The sequence below is a fragment of the Macrobrachium rosenbergii genome, chromosome 33 (genome assembly GCF_040412425.1).
Source record: "Macrobrachium rosenbergii isolate ZJJX-2024 chromosome 33, ASM4041242v1, whole genome shotgun sequence".
NCBI lineage: Eukaryota > Metazoa > Arthropoda > Malacostraca > Decapoda > Palaemonidae > Macrobrachium > Macrobrachium rosenbergii.
This window is the reverse complement of record NC_089773.1, coordinates 9,247,972-9,272,211: the sequence shown is the minus strand read 5'-3', so window position 1 is coordinate 9,272,211 and position 24,240 is coordinate 9,247,972. Positions and strand designations below refer to the sequence as shown.

The 24,240-nt window shown below is 36.0% G+C and overlaps 1 protein-coding gene across 2 annotated transcripts in view; it reads left to right on the top strand.

The window, feature by feature from the left end:
* Pkc98E (Protein kinase C) overlaps positions 1-24,240 on the top strand; it is a 72,322-nt gene that overhangs the window by 25,234 nt on the left and 22,848 nt on the right. The window contains exons 3-11 of one of the 2 annotated variants that reach the window (XM_067133343.1): positions 2,497-2,718; positions 3,364-3,496; positions 3,936-4,078; positions 6,397-6,565; positions 8,302-8,450; positions 8,814-8,939; positions 11,957-12,111; positions 12,880-13,018; positions 23,204-23,249. In XM_067133343.1, coding sequence (XP_066989444.1) covers positions 2,497-2,718; positions 3,364-3,496; positions 3,936-4,078; positions 6,397-6,565; positions 8,302-8,450; positions 8,814-8,939; positions 11,957-12,111; positions 12,880-13,018; positions 23,204-23,227 — 1,260 coding nt within the window. In that variant the 3' untranslated portion in view covers positions 23,228-23,249. The remainder of the gene's footprint in view (positions 1-2,496; positions 2,719-3,363; positions 3,497-3,935; positions 4,079-6,396; positions 6,566-8,301; positions 8,451-8,813; positions 8,940-11,956; positions 12,112-12,879; positions 13,019-23,203; positions 23,250-24,240) is intronic. The other variant, XM_067133342.1, reaches the window with a different exon arrangement.

Here is a 24,240-nt window from a genome sequence, read left to right as displayed (position 1 = left end):
GGTCACTTGGGTGTTACTGCTATGGGTAATGAGCAAGATTTTAGTCTTTTCCTCTCACTGTGAGAAAGTAAGAAGTGGTTTGATGATAATGAATAATTTTGTGGAGTATCAGAAGATACAAGAGGCCGATGGGTTACGTAGACAGTTCGTTAGGTCTGGCCGTATGCCTATTCAATCTTTTCCTTCTGGTGTTGCTCCTCCTCTAATTCCTCGATTGCCAGATAGGTTTTATTCCTCTCTGACTTCCTCACGTTCACCTTCTTATGCTCCCTGTGTGGTTCAGGATAAAAGAATAGGTAAACTCAGGAAGTATTGATTGACTTCTATCGTCAGTCAGGCATTTGACCAAGCATATTATTGGTAAAGGTTGTGGTTCTCCCCATAGTGATCAACCTCATTTGTGGTGTCTCCAGAGAAAGAGAAGGTTTCGGAGCTTTCGTATGTCTGTAGCTCACCCTCTGTACTGCCCTGCGTAGCAGTTCTTTTCTGCTAGGAAACCATCTTCTGTCTCAAATTCGACTCGTTCCCTGAAGAAGTCACACAGCAGAGTTAAAACTCTTGCCTCAACTGGCCTCCACGTTAGCCTCATCTGGTGAGAATCGCAGTGGTGTGTGTGACCCGGTTGAGTTACAAATTTACAAATGGATTATAGACTTAGTATTCCAGTATTCAGTAGTTAATGAACTGCATGCAAGTACTTTAGTTGTCGAATCATTGGCTCGCCTTGTATCATCATACCCCAACCTTTTTGGTTCTGACATTAACCCCCTGTTAGTCATTTTCCCATCTCTATTGTCACGCATTCCTTACAAATGGAGTTTCTCATGCAATGCTTGCTTTGGCTGTCACTGACTTCCCATCTCCCCCAATGACTAAGTACCAAAGGGTAGAGAGAAGGGGGGAGAGCACCTCAGGAGGAGGTCGCTCAGGGTATGGTGTCTCACAATTGGGCAGGAGGAGCATGGTGAGTCGGTCCCCCTGTTCCTCCCCCCTCCTTCTCTAGAGGCTACTCTCCATCGACACACAGCGAGGATCGGGACAGGTGACGGAGGAGATCATCTTCATTACACTATAGGCGGAGCTACAGGGATGGGAGGTCATCTAGCAGTTGCGAAGAGCTGGGACAGGTCCCGTCCAATAGACAGAGCAAGGGATCTCCCTATTGGTATAGGGAGGATTGGGAGAGACAACGTTCAGTTACTCTACCGTCAGAGGGGTGGTGTTCAGCGTGCCGAGACTCTCCACATCAGTCTTCTGCCCCCACTTCCATGCTGCTACAGGAACATCCAGCAACATGAAAGGTGCTACTTGAGTCAGAGCAAGGATGGGGAAACTGGAACTGGATGGTACAGCGAAGTTTGCCTCGATGGCAGAGGATGGTATAGACCCCAACTAAGGGGCATCGGGCCTAGATGCCCGGGAGGATACGGCACAGACTGAGGCAGACACTGTGCACCTTGAGCAAGGCTTCCAGGAAGTCATAGCTCTCAGTTATGAGATCCATGGCTTTGGGGAGGTTGTCTTAGCTTTGACTCTGCTACCCTTTTCATGGCTGGAGCAAGTAGCTGATGCTGCTCTTGAAGTGAGACTTACAGGGAGGCTCCCTTGGTCCCAGCATTCCTGCAGTATCTTGGCTGAGGTAAACACTGGTCTCCAGACTAGTGGGTTCCTGGCAACTAGCCAGTTGGAAAAGCTCCTCTCCTTCCTGTTGCTGAGATAGAGAAAGTACTATGTTTCAGAGACTGCCTTTGTCAACCCGCTCACCCTAGGTGCTGTGATTTGTTGATTGGGCAACATCATCCCATGGTCGATTTTTTGATGTACCAGAGTTGCACATTGGCAAATCTGGTCCTAAGGCAAAGGGAGGCTTTCCTAGCACTGGTTTTGAAACAAATCTCCCATGACTGATAAGTGACAAGTCTGTTTAGTAACAGACCCTATTTTATAGCCTGCGCTTCTATATTTTCCAGATACCTTATGGTTAACAGCGGTCCCATATAATTCCTAACCTAAAGTAACCTGTAATTTACACTTAACATCCAATTTGAGAGATTTATCTTATTTGTTTTACATCTTAAATGGTAGCATTGCAAAAAATAATGGTAGTAATGTAGCTGGTAAGTACAGAAGTCTGTTATGTTGAGATGTTACTTCATTATTCCATTGTTTTTGTTGTGAGTATGTGGTAAAAACGAAGGACTTATTCAGCATTCCAACATCGGTATCATATTATTGATTTTCATTGAAAGTTATTTTCTTACTCAGGAGTAATATGTAATAGTAATGCTGTTAAAGTAGTTTAATGAGATTCATAGCTTGAGCTAGTTATTGAACTTGCTAAACCATTTATTTTTAAAAGCTAAAGATGTTGGATAACCAGTTAGTAAGAAACCAAAAGGAATAGATGAAAGTGGAAGGGAGAAAGCAATGGAATGCGATACCGTATATGCTTTTATAAGACTCGTCTCCGATTCTGAAGTTTGTTGTTTCTTTCAGGTCAATGGTCACAAATTCATGGCAACATTCCTAAGGCAACCAACATTTTGTTCTCATTGCCGAGAGTTTATTTGGGGTCTGGGAAAGCAGGGATACCAATGTCAAGTTTGCACTTGCGTAGTCCACAAGAGATGTCATCAGTCTGTTGTCACAAGATGTCCGGGGTGTAAAGGTGGTGCTGGTGCTGATCGTGAAGCAGTCTCAGAAGAACCATTAGTCAAGGTAACCAACCAAATTTGAATTTGTCTGGCAATGTAATGCAATGTAGCGAAGCGTCCAATAATACCTAGCTTGTTTTCCTCGGGTTTTTTTTTTCAAAAGTTGGTAATTAAGAATATTGTGGTATTTTTAGCAGCTTAAGAGAACGCTTTATTGTATGCTTTGATTGCAGTGGACTTTAAGCCTTTTTCTGATTCACTTTTTGGAGGTTGATTTTCGTCCTTTTTCTGATTTGCTTTGCTTTTAAGGTTGATTGAAAATACTTATAACTACCTTTATAAAGGTATATTTATGTACTGTGAGCCTGAGTACAAGACAGCAACAGTAGGAGATTCTGGTAATGGCAAAAGCCTGTATTAAGCATTAATGCCAGTCTTGTTTATTGTAGACATTTTTTTCCTTGGTAGACAACCAACACTTGCAAACGGTTGCAGCACAGTAATGCTACGTGCTTGGACCAGTCACTTATAAAAAAGTGAATTAATGTTATTTGAATGCCGCACATTGACACACCATGTGTAAGTCGAGAATACCTGGTGAAAAGTAGAATGGGAAAACTGTGAGAGTGTGTGACGTGAAATGTAAAATAGTTTTGAGTCTAGTGACAAGTTTGTAGTTATTTATGCCTGTGCTATTTGTTTTTTCCAGGGAACTGGCCAACAGCGTTTTAATGTAAATGTTCCACACCGGTTTTCTGTTCATTCTTACAAGTTATTTACATTCTGTGACCACTGTGGATCGCTGCTCTATGGCCTTATACGTCAGGGTCTTCAGTGTGAAGGTGCGAGACTATCTTGTCCTTTGTATGGGTACTTTCGGTGGATATTTTTAGTATGAATTTTTGTGTCTTTTGAAAGTCAGACTTTTAGGAAACTGGATTGTTGTCGTAAATTCATTGTTAAATTCATAGTGATGTTATTATTTCAAGTTAAATGTTTTTGTTTGGAAAGCAAAAGAGAAAATTATTTTTATTGATACCGCTATTTAACAATGAAAAATTACAACCCAGTCTCTACGTTTGATATATTTACCATTTAATATATATAGTGTTCCAGTCAGCTTCACGAAGGTAATTCATTTCACACAAAAAGCAATGGTAACGATATTGATAATAATGATTGTGATAGTGTTGATAATCCTGCTATAGTGGATATGCTGCTAATGCAGTGTACATTCCTAGACGTAAGGAAGGCATTCACAAGATTTTCTTTTGTTTTCAGCATGCAACATGAACGTGCACAAGAGATGCAAAAGGAACGTAGCCAATAACTGTGGTATAGATGTTAAGCAATTATCAGAAATTCTTCACGCCATGGGAATACGTCCTCAGGACGAAGCCGCCGCAAAACGTACTAAGAAGAAGGTAAGGGTAATGTTTGTGATGGTTTTGGATGGAAAATTAAACTTCAAGGGACATGCTATTTCAGGTGTCAGCCACAGAAAATAGCTTAAAGATTTTACGATACATTGTAGGAGAATTGGTTCACAGTTCTGTAAATCGAATGAATGGTAGAAGAGCAAAGTTGACTGTGTGACGCTGAAAAAACACAGGATGAATATGCAGATGAGAGGTAGTTAATGTCTGATTGATAGAAAATTGGAAGATTACAGATTAAAATGACGAGGACGATAATGGCAAACCAATTTATGGAAAGTAGACCCAATCATATGAAGAAAATGAGAAAAGAACAGAAGATCAGGAAAAGAGTAATACCATACAGCTATTATGGGAAAGGACAAGTGAGGCGTTATTGTGTGAAAAGTTTATAAGAGCTATTTATTAGGCACAGTTTGAAGATATGGGAAGAGATACTGAAGGGGAGGTGAAAAAAATTGGCAGTTGCTATTTGGGAAGAAATGCTATACAAAAATCTAGAATGAAAAAGTGACATTACATCAGGAGAGTGTGATATGAATTTTGTCGTCTGGAATGATTGAGCCACTATGTTTTATATTATTGTAGGAAGCTAGATGCAATTAAAGAAAAGGAGACTCATGAAAACTAGAATATGCAGGTGACCTGTTCAAAGCAGATTCAGAGGAAGATATCCTAGAAACGTTTGAATATTTGAAATGTGGAATGGAATAAACATCAGGAATATGTTGGGTAGAAAGGATGCAAGAGAGGGAAGGTGCTGTTTGAGAATTTGCTAATGCATGAGCAGTGGGTAAGGGATGATGACGATTAATGTATGTATCAGTACAACAGATGGTGTTGCAGATTTTGAGGATTATGTAATTTAAGAGCAGGTTCTTTCTAGCGCTCGGGGTTTGAAGGGATGAATGATGAAGCATTGGAGTGAATAATTATGTTGGAGGGCCAAACTTCAAAAAAAGGAGGCAGAAAGTTTCTGTTGCCTTGACGACGTACTTTAGTTATGTAGCTGACATTCAGAGGTCACTAAGAAAGAGTAGGGTCGTCTTGAATAAAATGAAAAAATACGGTATTGCTGAACATCAGGCAAATGAGAGTACAGTACGTGTTCCATTTGTACGTAGGCAAAAATTTATACTGCAATTGGGAGACCTGCATCTCCCCATGCATTGCCTACATACATCTGCATAGAAATTTGAGGAAATCCTAAAATTCTTTGCTGCAAACTGCTGATTTTCAAGACTGTTTTATCAAGGGAAGGGCTTATTATTTGACAATAATACATGTGAATATTTCCACATTTAATCAAATTGATTGTCATGACACATGAGAAAACTCAATATGGGGTGCTAACACCTAAAGCCATTTGATGATTTTTGTGCTGTGGATGTGTGTATAAGTGGTTGTATTCATACTTCAAAGGCAAAAATATCCCCAAGAATCAGCCTGGTTGGTATTCAAGGATGAGTTGCTAGTTGAACTGTGATTCTTGAATTATCTGGCTTGCCAACATAGATTGTGTAGATGTTTGCATTTTTTTAAGGATTTCTGTCCAAGCAAGCTGGTTTTGCTTATACGTTACAGTATTGTATTTGCACCCCTCACGTTATACTAGTGCTCTTCCTTCAGAAATAGGATAGGGGACATTTAGTATTGTTTTTTAATTGAGAAATTCTTTTGAATTGCGGATGGTTTAAAGTATTTGAAAGGGATTAAGTTGGTCCTTACTGAATGTGGGCTTACTTCAAGAGGGCATAAAGTGATTGAGATTGTCAAACATTGATAAAGTACCATTCTGCTCTGTTGTTCATTTATTCATGGATGCCTCCAAGAGTTTGTTATGTATTTCCTAGTTAATTATGTGCTCAGAGGAGGTATTTCAAAAGAATTTTAAATCTTAATCTCTTATGAAGGTCAGAATAGGGAAGGAAAGAGAAAACAGTGAAACATTAATACTTTGAACAAGCATTTGACACCCTAACTCCTAGAATTTTACCTTGTACTGTGATGCTGGTGTAAAGTGAACCATTATATCTCAGCTCTTAAAACTTTGCTTATTTTGCAGTATCTTTTGGTCACCATTCATCAGTCAATCTCAATTTAGGTGAAGGTAAATTATGGTGCTTTTAAGAAGATAGGTCACACCACTCAGTTACAACTAAAACAATAATTACAAATTCATCATCCATATTGTTTTGTGACATTATAGTTATATAGCATCTGCAACCCATTTTGAAATGCTGAAGTAATTTAAAGATTTTATTTTTATATTTGATTCACTATTTAACTCTCCCCCTCCCCCACAGTCGGTCTCTGAACAGTCAAAGGTACCAACATCAATTCAAAGTGTAAATGTTAGCGGTTCAATTAGCGAAGTAGATGAGGAGGAGATCAGACTCAGAGCTGAAGCCCAAAGAATTATGGATAGCAAGATGAAGGAGAGATGCCTAGCAGAGGAAGGACTGGAGTTTAAGAGTAAGTTACATTTCCAACTTGAGTACTCTTGCTAAATTACGTTATTGTGGTTACATGAGGAGCTGTTTGTCATCGCCAGTATGGAGAGCTCTTCGGCCGTTAAATGTTATTTTGTTCCAATGATGAAGAAACTCCACAGATGAAATGCCAAATAGTATTGGGTGAACTGTATTAAGAAGGATATCCAGTACAGGCAGTCCCCGGTTAACAATAATCTGGTTTTATGGGGCTTGTCTAGCAACGAAAATCGGCAAATTTCAGTGCCAAAAATCGCCGATTTCCGCTTATCGGTGCCGATAATTGGGTATTGGCGCCGATACATACCTAAGAGAGGCGCTGATAACCGAAAATCGGGGCTTTGCAGCGCCGATAACCCCCAAAAATCGCCGAAATCGCCGATTTTCGGTTATCATCACGCCCTCAGAAACGGAACCCTGCTGATTACCGGGGACTGCCTGTATAGGAAGATGTGTAACCGTGTAGTTAGCATGGGAGGATTAGCCAGTGGAAAACTGTTTGAAGCTTGCTAAGGGAAATTGCAGTCCCTGTACTACAATGGACATTTTATTGGATGTCCCATTAAAATTTTGCATCTTACTGGATACCTCATTAAAACTTTGTTGTTTTTATCACAGTAACTTCAGATTGTATCTGTTTATTAGTGTTGTCCAGAAGTATTATTATTCACAAACATAAACCTAACTGCATTTCATTTTTAATGTACTCACAGTCTTAAGCAGTGAAATGAAAGTCCATTTGACTTGACTTTGATACTAGTATTACGCTGATGATGATGATTATTAGTATTAACAATAGCATTCAGAATCATCACAGAATCTTACAGAAAAGCTTCCACAGAATGGAACGCCCGAGTGTGAAAAGAGAAAGAGTTGAAAGAGAAACTTTATAAGAACAGATGAAACCTATCAACAGGCATAATCAGCAATATAAGCGAATAAATAAACCAGTCTCATAAAACTTGAGGGAAATGTTTTTCAGGAAAGTATTACAGTTGTGCATAAACTTACATTTTCAATGCTTACAGCATTGCCGAGAAGTCTATGATACAGTCTCACATTAAAAGTAAGAAGACCTGGTATGGGTGGTTTAACACTGGTATCTAAGTGGAGCATGGCTGTTCGTGCTGTAGAAGCAGCAGTACACATTAAATCTTTAGTGGGATTCCCTTTTTTAATAGAGTTTAAGGAGGATGCCCAATAGGATTTATTCCAGTGGTGGGCAGGGTAATCATCACCATTGTTGGGAAAAAGGAAGGTCCCTCTTTTAGCGGTTTTGTCTAAAAGATGAAAAATTGTTAGAGTGTTGTCATCCGGCCATGGAACAGCATTGTAACATTGAAGGAAGGTTTATACCCAATGCTGAGCTTCGAAACAGTAGTAGGCGATATATTTAAGTGCTGCAAAAGAAAAGAAAAAAAGCTGAACGTCAGAGGTGTTGATTATTCAGAATCTTGATGTATACCATTTCCTATGGAAGCTCAATACAAGAGATGTTGGTTTGGCATCAGTTCAGCCCCATAATAATCTATGATTTCAGATACATAAAAAAGTTCTATACTGGCAAAAGACAGATGGAACCTTACTGTGTATGAATTTTTAATTAGGTTGCTTTAGTTACACAAATGTACTTAAGATATTTGAAAAAGTTGAAGTGATATCAATGAAATAAAAAGCTAAATTTTATTCGCACTTAAAAAATTGTCAATTTCATTGCAGCCAAACCATACGACATTCAAGATCCAGTGTTTGGTGGAAAGAAAATAGGACTAGATGACTTCACATTTATTAAAGTCCTTGGGAAGGGAAGCTTCGGTAAAGTTATGTTGGCTGAGTTGAAGGGAACTGAAGAAGTTTATGCTGTTAAGGTAAGATGTCAATTTTGTAATTGATTCTCCTTTTTGATTGATTTTGACATGAATGATATTGTACTTTTATCAAGTAAAAGCTATTGCTGGATTAGAACCTGTTGTTCTGGAATTGATATGGATAAATTCCAGGTCAGGAGGTTGTAGATCTGGTATTTATCTATTCAGAAATAATCAGGCCTTGTAGTGGCTTCTACAAGAGTTAATCAAAGTCAGCTGTTTGAAGTAAACATCCCCAAAAACTGCTGTGTAATTGAACCTTACTGATGTTTTAGTTCCACCAGTTTACCGTTTACCTAATGTGTAAGATAATTTCTGTCACTTTTTTTCGTTCATATCCTCACAGTGGTTGGAATTTTTCAGGTGCTGAAAAAAGATGTTATACTTCAAGATGATGATGTTGAATGCACAATGACAGAGCGACGTATTTTGACACTGGCGGCCCATCACCCCTTCCTCACTGCCCTTCATTCTTGCTTCCAGACCCAGGTACGATACTTGTATAGATAATTAGCATTGGAAAGTGCCAGACCCAGGTACGATACTTGCACAGTATAGATAATTACCATTGTAAAGTGCCAGACCCAGGTATGATACTTGTATAGATAATCAGCATTGTAAAATGCCAGACCGAGGTATGATACTTGTATAGATAATTAGCATTGGAAAGTGCCTGACCCAGGTATGATACTTGTATAGATAATTAGCTTTGTAAAGTGCCAGACCCAGGTACGATACTTGTATAGATAATTAGCATTGTAAAGTCCTAGACCCAAGTATGATACTCGTGTAGATAATTAGCATTGTAAAGTGCCACACCCAGGTATGATACTTGTCTAGTTAATTGGCATTGTAAAGTGCCCTAAAAAAGTTCGTACAGTATAAGTAAACAGGCTCTCCAAGTTGTCATTCCTAATTGGTTTATAGAAATTGTATCAAGTTATAATTTTTTAAAATGTCGAAGATAATGAGACTTAAAGAGTGTTGATCAAAGTTCATGTGTAACTGAGATGTGCTGTTTATAACTGGGCTGTAATTAGGATGTTCACATAAAATGTATATCAATGTTTTCATTATTTTTTAAAGTTTTTTATTGTAATCTTTAGTGGCTTGTCTTCTGAAACTCATTGTTTTGCTCCTCAAGTCTTTATTTTGTAATAGAGTGCCCCAGTGTATTATTTTAAAGTATGTACTGTAATTTACACTCTGCCATACTGTACTCTTCTTAAATTATTTTTGTAATTTTTCCTGAATAACTTTAGAAAAAATTTATATTAATGTAATTTTCTTAACATATAATTGTTTTAACACAATACCCATCATTTTATATGAGCCTGTCTGTTCACTAATCACTCCAAGAGAGACAGTACTATTATTTCTCTGTGCCCCCGGTCGGATCAAACCTTTTATTGATACTCCCAGTTTTGGTGGCATTTTTACTCATCAACATTTATGTTTTTTTTTCTATTCTTCTGTCAGTATGTCAGCTTTTTTCTGTGCCTTACTGTTTTTTTTTCCTGGAGATTAATGAATGGTGTTTTCTAGAGTTTTTAAGTAGCAATTTTGATGATGATTATTAGTATGACTGTTTATTTGAACAGCTGCAATCATTATTTACTTTTGCTAAGTAGTTGAGCAGTCTCCTTCACCTATTTCAGTTAGATGTTATCATTAGAAGTCTGTATTTCTTATGGATCTATGTATAAGTGTGTAAATATGTTTAATTATGATAATGTATTGTAAACCAGCTTAATATTTTATCGTTGTTGATCCAGCTAGGTATATATTTTTCCATGAAAGCTTTGTTATTGTATTATAATTTGTGATGACTGTGGCTTAAAGGAGATATGTCATTGCCCCCAGTAGGCAGCATAAGTTTTTTGGGTTCTTTGGAGAAGGATCTGCATTTCTTATGCAGCACCTGCTTGTTTGCTAGAGTTAGCAAACCTGCAAAGGTAATGCCATAAGGCATTAAAAGTGCTCAGATCAGTTATCCGAAGGCAGTGTTTCTTATGCATGAAAACCCCAAAGACCCTGTTTAATTTTATGTCAAAGTCCTCACACAAGGGACTTACTGTGCCAGAATCAAGGAAAGTGTTAAATTATGGTAAGCTGAAAACCTCATTTAAATTTATCTAAAAGGAGATAAAGCAAAGCCATTTGTGCCTACCAGAGAATTTACCTGAGGATTTGGATCCTTCCTAAGTCCAGGATGTTGACAGCATTGCTGCTTCTCCTCATTACATAATAGGTTGTCTTTCCCAGATGGATCTGAGGAGCAACTTTGGTGGAGGTGCGTGCTATCATTGCACTGGCAAAATGCAGCAGTTCATTGCACCCTAAGAAGTCTGCTTTTCGTGTGGTTCCAGTTTTCCGTGGGAATCTGTGATTCCTGTTGATTTTGATATTGGGAAGATTGTGTCACTGCATGAGATACATAAATCATTCTGAGCTTCCCTTGAATTGTGTCTTTCTCATGGGGAAACCTCTTCTAGAGGTTTTCAGACAGAGACAATGCCTTCTCCTGAATGAAATGTTGGTGTATGGCAATAGCAGTACAGTAATAAGTCCAAGGAGAAAGAAAGAAGCTGTCCCATTTCTTTGTAGATCTTGCCTCTCGTCTTGTCAAAAGTGGTGCTCTTCATCCTCGTAACATTATCCGTGACTTGAGCTGTGTGTTATCATTAACAATTGTTGATACTGTCGTGCTACTCAAGCCAAGAGAACGGGATATGGGGGCAGTCTTTTCACGATTTTTTGGTGTTTTATCATAACCATGGTGCTAATTATTCAGCATAAATTCAATGCAAGTAAGAAACTGCAAATAACAAGCACTAAATGCGTTTGAATTCACGGCCACGAATTAACACCACCAAGCAACCGAAGGCTGGAATTAGAATGTCATGTACTACATTTTTTTTTTTATTTTTAGGCATATATGGATTATTCTGCGTACACTTGTTACTGTACAAATATATTTTATGTTAACATTTATTTTTACAAGATTTGCCCCTTTTTTATTTAATTTTTTATTTTTATGACTATTGATTGAGCTCTGGAACTTCATATATACAACTGTACAGGACAAACTCTAGATGAATGTCATAAATAAATAAGAGAATATTTTAACATTTGTAAGCTCTTAAGGGATTGTATGTAATGTTTATATATGGTTATTATTTTATATATTTTAACATTTGTTTTTATGTGACTTGGCACTTTTTGATTTCTATTTTATGGGATTTTAACGTTTGTTGCTGAGAAATGTAAAAATGGATAAACTGACGCAAGGCAACATTTACTTTTCCCCTTTAAAGTTTAACAAAACAAAACTTCCACAGCATCAAAAATGGCTGAACTCGAAACAGTGCAATTGAGTTGTCAGCTTAATATCAGAATGATGGAAGTGAAAATGGGAAAAAGAAAGCAGGTACAATATTACAGTTTTTCTTAGTATAAATACAGCGCCAGACAGAATGGTGAATGACACATTTTTTTGTCGACAGGATCGATTATTCTTTGTAATGGAATATGTTAATGGAGGTGACCTCATGTTCCAAATTCAAAAGGCTCGCAAGTTTACAGAACCACGAGCAAGATTTTATGCGGCTGAAGTCACCTTGGCCCTACAGTTCCTCCACAGAAATGGTGTTATTTATAGGTAAGTGCTGTCGTGGCTTTTATCTGAATAATGGTTGTATTTTGAGTAACCTAATGTCAGCCTAGGAAAGTAGTCAAGTGAAAATAATCAATTTGAGGTCCTTGTGGGTTTGATTTTAAATATGAAAAGATTTAGACGATAGCTCTTGTATCTGAAATATTTATTTGTTTTAAATATCTCACACAACGTGGGATGCTCACAGATGAATTCTGATCCTTTTCAATAAAACAAATGTTGTAGCAGTAATAGGTCATGAGAGTCAGATGCAAGTGTCTTCTGCAAACTTTCAGTTTATGCTGAAAGACGTAGAATGCAAACTGGGGCCTTTAAATCTCAAATCAAATCATTACAGCTTGAAGATGTGAGGCCTCCGGTATCCTTATTCAGTGATACGGTAACTGTTCAAATTTTGGTAGATACAAGCGAGGAACTCATTTTCCAAAAAGTTAAATGATCAAATATGCTTTAAAAAATTGTGTAATACCAATTATCGTTCTTTGGGTTATGCTTAATCTGAACATGTGTTCATCTATATTTTTTATGAAAAACTACCCATACTGCATATCATCATACATAGGATAGTTAAGAACTTACTGTGTGTGAAGGAAAGATATGTATACAGTAGGTTCATATGTTAGGAAAAATACAAATTACTTTAGAATTTGGTATTTTTGCTTTCATTGCCAATAAAGATTTACAGCTTTATGACAGTCAAGTTGAGTAAAGGACTTGAAAAGAGAACTCACTTTACATTTTTCTTAATTGCAGAGACTTGAAGTTAGACAATATTCTTTTAGATAGCGAAGGTCACTGCAAGATTGCTGACTTTGGAATGTGCAAGGAAGGCATAACAGACAATGCAACAACAACAACATTTTGCGGAACACCAGACTATATAGCACCTGAGGTAAGAGATTTGTCTTTCGTTTTTATGTGTGAGAAGCACATGAGGTAGTCAAGAAAGGTAAGCAAGTTAATGGAATAGCAGAGCCATCTTGTGAAGAACGAATTAGAAAAATCTGGGAAAACAAAATAGATCATTCAAAAGAAAGGCTTTCCAGCATAAATTGACCACCTTGGGGCTCACTAGGCTTCATAAAGTACAGTAAGTGTTTAGTAATAAAATAATTTTTAAATATCTGCTGCTATAAAAAATGGTTTTCACTCTGTAATTGATTTCAAGCATTAAAGTGTAAAACGCTGTAACAATTTGAGTGTGTGTTCTGCAAGGTTAATAAAAATTTTTTGTTGTACCATGCAGCTAGTATGGAAAAGTGTTCGCAGAATCTTTTATGACATTCATTTTAAAATGTCTCGCGGTTTAGTTTAAGATGAAAATCTTCTGGAGGACTGGTTTGGCTTTTTCTTGACCTCAAGTTAAACCTCTATGGACTGCATGTTAATTATGAAGACTTTCATGTACAGTGTATAGTAAAACCTGGAAAAAAAAAAGTAGCATGGTTACATTAAAAAGAATATTGGTGCATCTTTTAAGGATAATTTTCCCATACACTGACTATCCATTGGGAAGATGTGAAACGCAATGACATAACTTAGTGACAGTTTTCTGTACAGATAGCTTTACTTCACATGCTGTACATTCCTTGAATAATGACATTGTGACAAACATTTGTTGTTATGACTTTCATGAATAAATTTATTATTTTAACATTCAGAAATAGATAAAAAAAATGTATTTTAGGTTATCAAAACAGAGTTTGTAGCAAATGGTTTCAAAAGAGAGAGAACGCTTCAGTACAACAACAATTTACATCGACCAGTGCTTGTAGGCAAGCAAGCAGGCAGGCAGCTCTACTCGCCTCCGTCTCCGTCCTCTAGATTTTGGAGATGAAGTTGAAGACAATTAGGATTTTTTGAAATCTTATTTTTACCCCCGTGTCAGCGGGCCATTTCAAAAGCAAAGTCAAATATCATTGTGTGTGCTGGCAGGTGAAAGGGGGAGGGCCTATCCAATCTGCTATGAAAAGGGTAGGCTACATTACCCATCATAAGCTGATTCACATATCAAAGCAGTTTATTATTGATGTAGGCTTTTTCTATATTTTACAGACAGTATTATGATAGGCTATAACATATATTTTTAATTGAAAGAATATTAAGTAAAATACAATAATTAACAGTGAAAATAAATACTAGAGAAATAAGTATTTTATCATTCAGTGCAAATAGTTTATTTTCATTTTTTCTATTTGTTTATTAATTTGTTAATTTAGTTTTTCTTTTCAATAACTGATCTCTTCTTTCTCTGTATCCTATTGCTCTCTGTTACATTTTTCAAATCAACACCATACTCTTGGGAAGTTTGAATTTAAGTCTGTGGCCTTGTTACACATGCATGGGGTTCATCTCTAAATAATAATAATAATAATGATAATCATTCACTTCACAAATTGTATAAAGATGGTAAAAGTGTAGGAATTTGTGGGTTTTCTTCCCTTGTAGCTATTAGTGGTCATATCAAACCTAAGAACAATTATAATGACGTTTTAGACTACGTAGAATAATGAATATGATTGTAGCAGATTAAAACGGATGAAGCTCAGTGTTGGGATACGGAATTCATGATATTAAAAAAGTAATTATGACTCTTCTTAGAATTGGTCACTCTGGTTGTCCATGGATGATTGATAAATGACCCACATTACCCAATCGTTTTATGTACAGAAAGTAAAGTGGCACTAACAGTAAACATATTTTGTGTAAATGCCTAAAATTTAGTGTTCAATGGATGTCAAGTTATAGAAAAAAATCATTTGATTAGATTATCTCAAAATCTCCAATTCAGTTAATGCATTTTTAATATTTTTAAAAAGCTGTAATTTAGTAAATAAAATTATTTTTTTAGTATTAATAAGACAAAGCCTTTGGGCCGGCCTCCGAGAGCTAAATAAATTCCTCAGTGGTCTGGCTAAACTACCTAATAATGGATAAGTATAGTTAAAATGTTTGAGATAAAACTAACAAGTACAGTATTTGCTAACTAATGGACATCAAAATTAGTATGAGTTTTTGATGGAATGATATGTATTTGTAATGGGTTTTATAGCCATGAATACATTATTATTTGATATAATTGTTCTTTCCCAAAAGATATGCTTATTGTTGGAGTAGGTAGGGGCAGTGAAGTCAGCTGATTGAAAATAAATGGGTCACAGAAAAAAAATTCTTTTTATATTTGTTTTGAATAAAGTATGCATTTATTTTGTACAGTATGTTATCAAAACTTAAGTAAAAGAAAAAAAGAAAAAAATAGCAAATTAACTCGATCCTTACATTATTGAAATAGAGAAAACTAAGTAATTTTTCTTCAAAATTTTGTCTACTGCACTATGAATTGGTGCTTTCTACCCCTCAGTATAGTACTGTATAACTGGACTCAATTCTGTCATAGTCCTGTACCATACTTGATGGCATCCAGGACCCCCTGTTTTTCCAAGAATGCTTCAGTGTTTACCAGGGTCTTTTAAGCAAATTTTAGGCATCCGGTAGGCTTACGTTTAATAAGATGCTGTAGATTACTAATGCTTGTACCTAAACAAACCCTTTGATACTCTGGTATTACGGGTATTTACTCAAATATCATCATTATTATTGCTGCCATTTTAATTATTAAAGTAAAAATCTTCATAACTGGCACCCTTGGGACCAAAGGGTTGCAGGTATGGGAATATGCTAGTTGTGTGAGAGAAAACATTCTAAGACATCACACTTATCTACTGAACTGACATTTTGTCATTTATTATCAGTAAACAATACCTATTTTTCACAGTTTTATATTAGGTGATTCCTAACATCTTAAACCAAATATATCCTGTGCTTGCCCAACTCCGGCAGTGGTGTGGAGAGTGCTGAAATCCATACGTCGGTGCAGGAGACGACAGACAGACACACACAGACACACATACGCACATTGGTGCTTCAGACAACAAACACAAACTCACAAACTATGTAGAGCAAAGTACTTACTGAGCATTTGCTCATTGTTCTCATCCTTCTGTCCAAAGTTTTTCTTTTATGAAGAGCATAGTGTTTCTCTGTCACAAACATATATATATATATATATATATATATATATATATATATATATATATATATATATATATATATATATATATATATATATATATATATATATATATATATATATATATATATATATATATATATATATATATATATATATATATATATATATATATATATATATATATATATTTTTTTAAAAAGAATCACCCAGAGAGAGAGAGAGTAAATGAATAGTTTGCCATGACACAACACTTATGTACCGCATGTGCACACAGAGTGAAAAATACTGTACAGGGTATTCAGTAAACTGCATATATATGTAACACTACATTACTGTATTATGTACAATACTGCATAGCATTAGATAAATGTCAGTAAATATGTAACATAAAGAGAAGGAGATTTCTAATAAGTGCATAACTCGCTTAACGTAATGCATACGTGTTTGTATATGGCAGGCTGTACATAACAAAAACATAGTTTACATAACTTACGGAATTAAACGTGCTGAAAATGTTATTTCAGTACGCAGACGTTATGTAATTTCATATGTTCAACTTGCAATTTTGTGTTTTGGATTTATTTTAGTTTTAAATTGAAGCACTCTTCAATTCAATATCACTGTTGGAGTTCATCATCTAAGGCAGAGGAGGTGAATATTATAAAATGTTTTTTGCTTTACCTAAGCTACAACTGTTTTCTCTTGTGAATTGCAGTAGAATTATTTTTAAAAGGATTTTTCGTGCTTTCTTAAGTGCTTGTTATGTTCAAATTTTTTTCTTCAATACTGTAGCTATATATTTTGATTATATTAAATACATGTCAACACACAGATTTTTTTGTAATATATTTCATTTTGATTATGGGATGTGGTCCTATATATGCCATCAAGTAAGGTAACTTCTTAGTAAGTTAATTGAGAGAGAGAGAGAGAGAGAGAGAGAATATGTTTCGAGTATGGTTTGTATATGTAAACATGTCTCACATCAGTTTCTATAGATGTTGTACTTTTCGCAGTACTGTATGAAATGTTTCTACCCAAAGTAGGCTACATAACTCGTGTTTATGATCTTGTTTTAAGAGAGAGAGAGAATCATTAGGTATGAATACACTAGACTATGGTAGATCCATTCTTTGTCATCTTCTTAGATGTCTTATGTTTTGCTAATGCAGTGCTCTATACTTTATTGTACCCATATTATATTGTGCTTTAATGTTTAATATGTTATAAAAAACAAAGGGGAAATTTACTGACTGCATTTATGTGCTATGATTGCAATCTTCCTAGACATTTAAGACATGCATTTTAGTTATCATTTAGTAAGTTTATATTTATTATGGTATATATTAAATAAGGACACATATAAATGCATTATGAAACATTGCAGAAAGATAGTGGATGTAGGCTTGGGTTAAACATGCATAGTATTACATATAGTTCTGGATTCCTAAATAATGTACATGTTTTAACTATTAATGCCTGAATTTATAATGATTTTGAGTTACAACATGGTTTATGGTCTCTGACCCTGTTGTGCAAAGGAAAAATTCTTAGTAGCTAGTCTAGAGATACCTGGTGGGGTTGGGAACTCTTCCAAAAATCTCATTCGTGACTGACAGTTCTTATTTGGGTCTTTTGCCAAGAATTACTGTGTAAATTGAATAGTCCTTCACTTTCTTTTTCTTACAGAATTTACAAAGCAACTGTATTTCTCCTGCATGCACCTTGTCTGTTTGTGTCATATAAATTTTCAGGTAAATATTGTCGTACAGATGGTATTACATTTGTATTAGCAGCTTCAGGCTGGTTGTTAGTTCATTTTGATTCTTCAGTGGGGTTGAATTTGTATGCTTGAGTCAGTAAGTATCCTTGTAATGTATTCATGAATTTAGGCAAGATCATAATTTTCCAACCTGCACAATTAGGTTGCTGGACTTGCACTCCTGTATATGAAGTTTGCAGGTGTAGCATCACTAGATGTCTCTGTGGCATATTAGGGCTAGAGTAGTTGCTTCCTTTGTTCATAGAACTTAGGTTGGTGGGCCTTTACAAAGCAACTGTTTAATTCAGGATTGTATTTTTCTTTGTGCTCGTGTATTATTTTTCTTAGCTTGCCTTCTCTGTATATTATTTGGGCTGTTTCATCTCAACCCCATCAATCATAATTAGGCCACATTTGTTGTCCAAATGTTTCTAAATTCATTCATCTTTTGTCTGCCAGACAGAAGAAGGGGAGTTCATGCAGGTACCACCTGGACCCCATTTAAGAACCAGCCAACCTTTTCATGGTTTGTAAGTCTGTAATGCTGTTCAGAAGTCTGTGAGGAATTTCTCCTGCTTTTTGTAGTTTTTCAGAATTGAACCATCACTTCATTTCAGCCCTTTTTTCTCTCTTTTTTGCTTAGTAAGTTGGTCTGAAAGTGTGATTTTCTCAACCAATGAAGTGTATTCAGTTTATGGTAATTGTTGTAAATTTGTATATTTGTCTTTCTGCAGAGTATTTTGCAATGCGCGTGCGTAGTATTTTAGGTTTTCCCGTTTATTATCTTTTTCTGTGTAAGGTTCCTCATCTAGTGGGTTCAGGGACAGTTTTAAAGTTAGTATCAATATCAATAGTAGCATTAAAGTAGAAGGCTCACTTAGGGAATTGGATTCATCTGTACAGTACATGCCCCTTGCCAGCCCCCTCAGATCTATTAAAGCCAAGAAGTCAGCTGGATATTTGTTGCACAACAAGGATTTTGCTGTAGTTGATACTATATCAACTTGAGAGATACTATCGCTATCACTTTTATCACAGCACTGGCACCTCAACTTAACGGACATCAGCCTATCAGATTTTGTTGCTTACCGGTTATGTCCAAGTATGGAAAAATAAAAATAAAATTTTCCTACTTAACAGAACAAATAAGCGTTCAACACAGAGGATTCCAAAACAAATGCAGTCTATACTTTGCCTGTAATCCTGGCTTGCTTGACTCCAAGATACCTGACCAGTCATGCCTGGATTTGTACCTTTCTACCACTCACTTGAACATTTAGTGTGTGTGTGTGTGTGTGTGTGTTTGCGTGCCTTGCAGACAGACCACACTTCATATGACAGTGCAGTCTGTTATGCCTGGCATAATTCTCTGCAGAGCAGCTAGCTAAGCTGGTCTAGTGCAGGTGTGTTTTTGTTGAACTGTTTTTTTGGTTTTTTGTTTTGCTACATTTTCTCTTTTGACTAAATGAATTTGTAATCAGACTTGCCAAGTTCTTGTACTATAATGAATATCATGGAGAGTTATGTGAGGATTAATAATTAGGCTTTATAATGGGAGTTTTATTTTCAAAGATTTGATGGGGTACATTCGTTGATCAAACATTCATATGAAAATATTGTTTCTTTTCTTTAAGGATAAATTTTCATTTTGTAATACTGTCATTCTTAATTAACAATGTATAACACAGGCAGATGTTATAAAGTATAATTAATGAAAATATATATATATATATAAAATAAATGAAATTTTAATAATCACAATGCCCTCTGAACTCCATGAATTCTTCACACTTTTCTGACCAGAGACCTCCCCACTTAAATATTTATTTAGGTCTGTTTCTCACATGTACGTCAACTTTCTTCAGCCGTAGGTAGAATTGCAAATTAGGTTCCTGCTTCTTTTATGTCATGGTATTTGAAGGAGCAAGTAAGGTATTGGACGGTGACAGACTTTAACAAGGAAATTCTATCTCCAGTTTGCAGAAGGTCCTCAGGACGGGATAAAGTGAAAAGAACTCATTTAGTGTGGTTTAAGTAGTCTTTTAGGAGTAAAATTGAATCTTGTTTTGTCAAAAAGACTCAATTGCTCATTGTTAATAAAGATTACCTCGTATAAGTTTTGAATCCGCAACTCTAAGACTCTGGTTCTTAGCCCTCTTTGATATGGAATGACTACTGTATTATTTTGATATACTCTCGGAGGAGTGGATAGATGGATGATAATAAAAGATGAAGATGAATGGTAGTGGAGATAGTGAATCTTTTTGGAAGATTCCTCCTTTGATGTTTACCTTTGTCAGTATGGTTCCTGATGTTGATAGGGTTGTCTTCAGGTGCTGCATCTTGTTGGAGAGTTAAGGTTACCAAGTAGTTTTCAGCCCCATATACCTTTCAGCACTCGGTCAACCATGATTGAGGGACTGCATTGAAGGCCTTTATGTTGTCATTCCATGCTGCAGTAGGTTTGATTTTCTTTTCTTACAATTGCTCAACATCATATCCCTAGGAGGTGGTCCTTGGCCCTTGTGCATTTCTTGTGGTATTCTTCCTATTCCTGAGCAGTGGTGGTTGTTTCCTGTTGGTAATTTTCATGTTGTTGGCAGGCATATGATAGGTTGGAAGTTGTTCTTGCACTGTTGTACGCTTGATCTTTCTTTACTAGTTATGTTCTGGCTGTTGTCATCCAGTGTGTTGCATTCTTTTGTTTTACACGTTCCTGAACAGGCATCCAGTGAGTTACATTCTTAAGATTTACACTTTCCTATAGTTACATACTAGGCAATTTTTAGTGAGGTGCATTCTTCTGCTCAACATTTTCCTGTATTTCCTAGGAAGTTTTTCTGTGCATGGACTTGAAGTTCTTCAGCCAGCATCCTGCATGCTGTCAGGTCCAGGGGTTTCAGTGCAGCACTTCTCTCAGTTGATTTCTTACTTTCTGGTTGTGGTGCTAATCTCTACTTTATTATTATTATTATTATTATTATTATTATTATTATTATTATTATTATTATTATTATTATTATTATTATTGCTGCAATTTATCACAGTAATATAAGAAGCTGTAGAGGAGTGCAGAAATAGAGGACCTAGAGAATTCTCTGTATGGCCTAGTGTTACAGCAGAATCAGGAAGGAGTTGGAGAAATGTTCAGAAGTTAGAAGAGAGATTTGAAAATCATCACAAACAAAACAAATTTTATGGTGACTAGAAAGGATTCTAAGAAATGTACAATTAACAAAGTCCCTGTGAGGATGCTGAGGAAAAAAAAATGTGGAGGTGAGCTCAGTACGTGGCAGTGAATGTGATAGATGGCGTTGCAAGGGATGCTCAGGACTAAATATACATCGAGTAAGAGATTTTCAGTACCTTAGAAGTGTAAGTAGAGAAAATGGGAAAGTGAGGCTGGAAGAGCTCAAAGCTGCAGTGGAAAAGCAAGTCTCAGAAGAGGTAGAACATTTCTGTTACCTGTGGGACACTAGACCTCATAACAAATATTGAAAGAGTATTGAAAAAATATCCACCATTGGGATGAAGCAGAAAGAGGTTGCTAGACTACTACTAAATAAAAGTGTCCCTGTTAATAAGCATAGCCAAAGCTTATGGTTCATGCATTAGGCTTATAGTACTGTATACAGTGGATGCAGTCACTGATGAAGACAATGGAAGAGTTTTAGAGAAGTGACTGCCGAATGCTGTGACGCACTGTCATGGTGTGGTAGGAAGATAAGGTCGCAAGTAAGGGATTTGTGTCAAGTTTAGAAGTTGGAAAATAGGCTGAGATCTCAAAAATTGCAGCAAAAAACCCTCAAGGAGGCCCAGAAAACAAGTGAAAGAGGAGATAGATGAAGACCTAGACCAACCTTGAATTCAGACAGAACGTGCACAAAACAAGATGGTGGAGAAAACTCTTCACGTCTAACCTTCGGGAAGGAAAACCTGACATAAATCTCAGTGATGATTATCAAAGATGCACAACTGCTGTATGGCAAGTCTATTAAAGATAATATGAGGTCTCTTATACCCTGCATAGCTTCCCATATCAGTCTTGCCAGATTGGTAGTGGATTCTAAAAGAGAGAAGCAGTTTTAGGTTACTCATCATGGTATTTATGCATTGACGAAAAATTTAGACTTGTCACTTGAACGTCGTTAACAAGTAGTTTTGGGTGTTTTACATTAATATCTACAAGCAGAACAAGACTAAGTTTATCTTTGTATGGCTCAATGTTGATGTGCTGTGTCTTAATTTGCTTAGTTATTCTTTTTTATTAGAAGATGTCTTTTAACTGATTAACTTTATGTAGCAGATTGATGATGATTTTATTTTTTTTTTATTTGCTCAGTAAGTATTTTATGTCTTTAATAGTGCAAATTATTATTATTACTCATTATAATAGCTGTCTTGTGTTGTAATCAGTATTAGTATTACTGTAATTTGTATTTGTTCTGTAGTCATGGAAACTAGATGACTTGATTTTTGCATATGTGCTTACATTAGACATTCCTGATCCTAGATCTCACACGAGTGCCCTGTTTACTGGATGGGCATTCACTGAATAACATTATAAAATGGGTGTACACTATTCTCAGTATTGTAAATCCAGCAACATGAAAGAGAAGATTTATTTCATCACAGTATCATTTCTCACTACTGACCTCTGTTGGAAATTGAACAGCATAAAAGAACTAAAAAAACGAGGGATTGTATTAGTCGTGGAAATGTCTTTAATATACAGTATTAACTGAACGGAAGTAGGTACTAGTCCAGTCATGTGTTTGTGCATTTCTGACACAGAGTCAATATCTTTTCTACAGTGCACTGTACCTCATAACCAGATTAAACATAGAGCCATCACTCGGAGTAAAAATAGTCTAATATATCTGTAAAAATGTAAATGTGTGTCTTCTTGAAGTCAGAACACAATTTTTACTGCTAAAATATTGCATATCTGTTTCCTAACATACGACTAATTGCATAAATCTTCTCAGCCATAATGTAGGATTTTATAATATCCAAAAATTTGTAGAAACTTTTCCCTAGTGATTAAAACTTCCAAGAAATTTAAGGCTTCTACAGGTTTGATAATTAAATTTCCATTTTGATTATCGTAGAAGAATTAAAAAAAAAAAAGGTGATTCCTGGCAGTCAACTTAGAAAACCTGTTGTTGTGTAGGGGCAGTGGAAAAATTTAGAATGATCATTCTCTTTCATAATTGAATACTGATGCAGTAGTTTCCATGGCTAAATGTTTTCACTAACTTGTTTATCTGTCTTCTGCACAGCTCATGCAAGAATTTGATGGGTGAGGTACGATGCAGTGTCATTGATGTAAGCCTAGTCATTTTTTTTTGTTTTGTGTCACAGTATAGCCACCTTATAGACGTGAATTTTTTCACCAGCGTGTATATTTTGTATCATGCTTCTCTTGGGAGTATTTGGGTTATGGGTTTGTCCAGAAATCACGCATCTCCACTGTTATTTGTACATGGATTAGCTTTTTTTTTTTTTTTTATAGGCGACATGGCCTCTTCAAGAAATGATTTTCCTTCTAAATTATCAATGGCTTGCATGCAGTGGAGGCTTGCGCACATTTTAAAGACATACCCTATGCTTGTTTATTCACTAACTCCTTGCAAGCTCTTGAGTAATTTGACCTTCGAAATAGCACTCGAACTTAATTTAAGCCATTGATTCATATGTACTAATACAATAACTTATAACCTGTACTGGTTTTGACAGTTTATTTAAAAGCACCCTATTTTATTTAAACTTTAACTACTCTGTTACTCTTCAGTAATTTTTTATTTTCTGAGAAGCCATACTTTTCTATCTACCTGTGTAGCTAACTTGACTTTGGTTTTGACAAAGGACAAATAACTTACGTGATAATATTTTGCATTTTTTACAGGGAACCATTCATTCAGATTATGTAGCAGGCAGTACTCTACTTATCTTTAACCTCTGAAATTTGCCCTGTTGTATCTTGCAGTAGCGAGCTACCAAATTAGAATGTGATGATAATGTACTTTTCTGTCTCTTGATCAGTCCCCCTCTGTCAGGAAAACAGTTTGATTCAAATACTCGAGTAGAATTTAATTTAATTTCTCTTGACGAATAGTTTTGGAGGTATTAAACGACAAGTGTTGGTTGTCAGCCTAGAATCTTGTTGGAATGGCACATCCACATGCATCCCAGATATCAGTAACAGATGTCACCTTGTATGAGTTACTGTCGCGAACTGTTGTCAGTAGATAGGCGACAGTTCACGGCAGTCACCTCTAGATATGCTACCTGACCTGATTCCTCACTTATCTTTGTT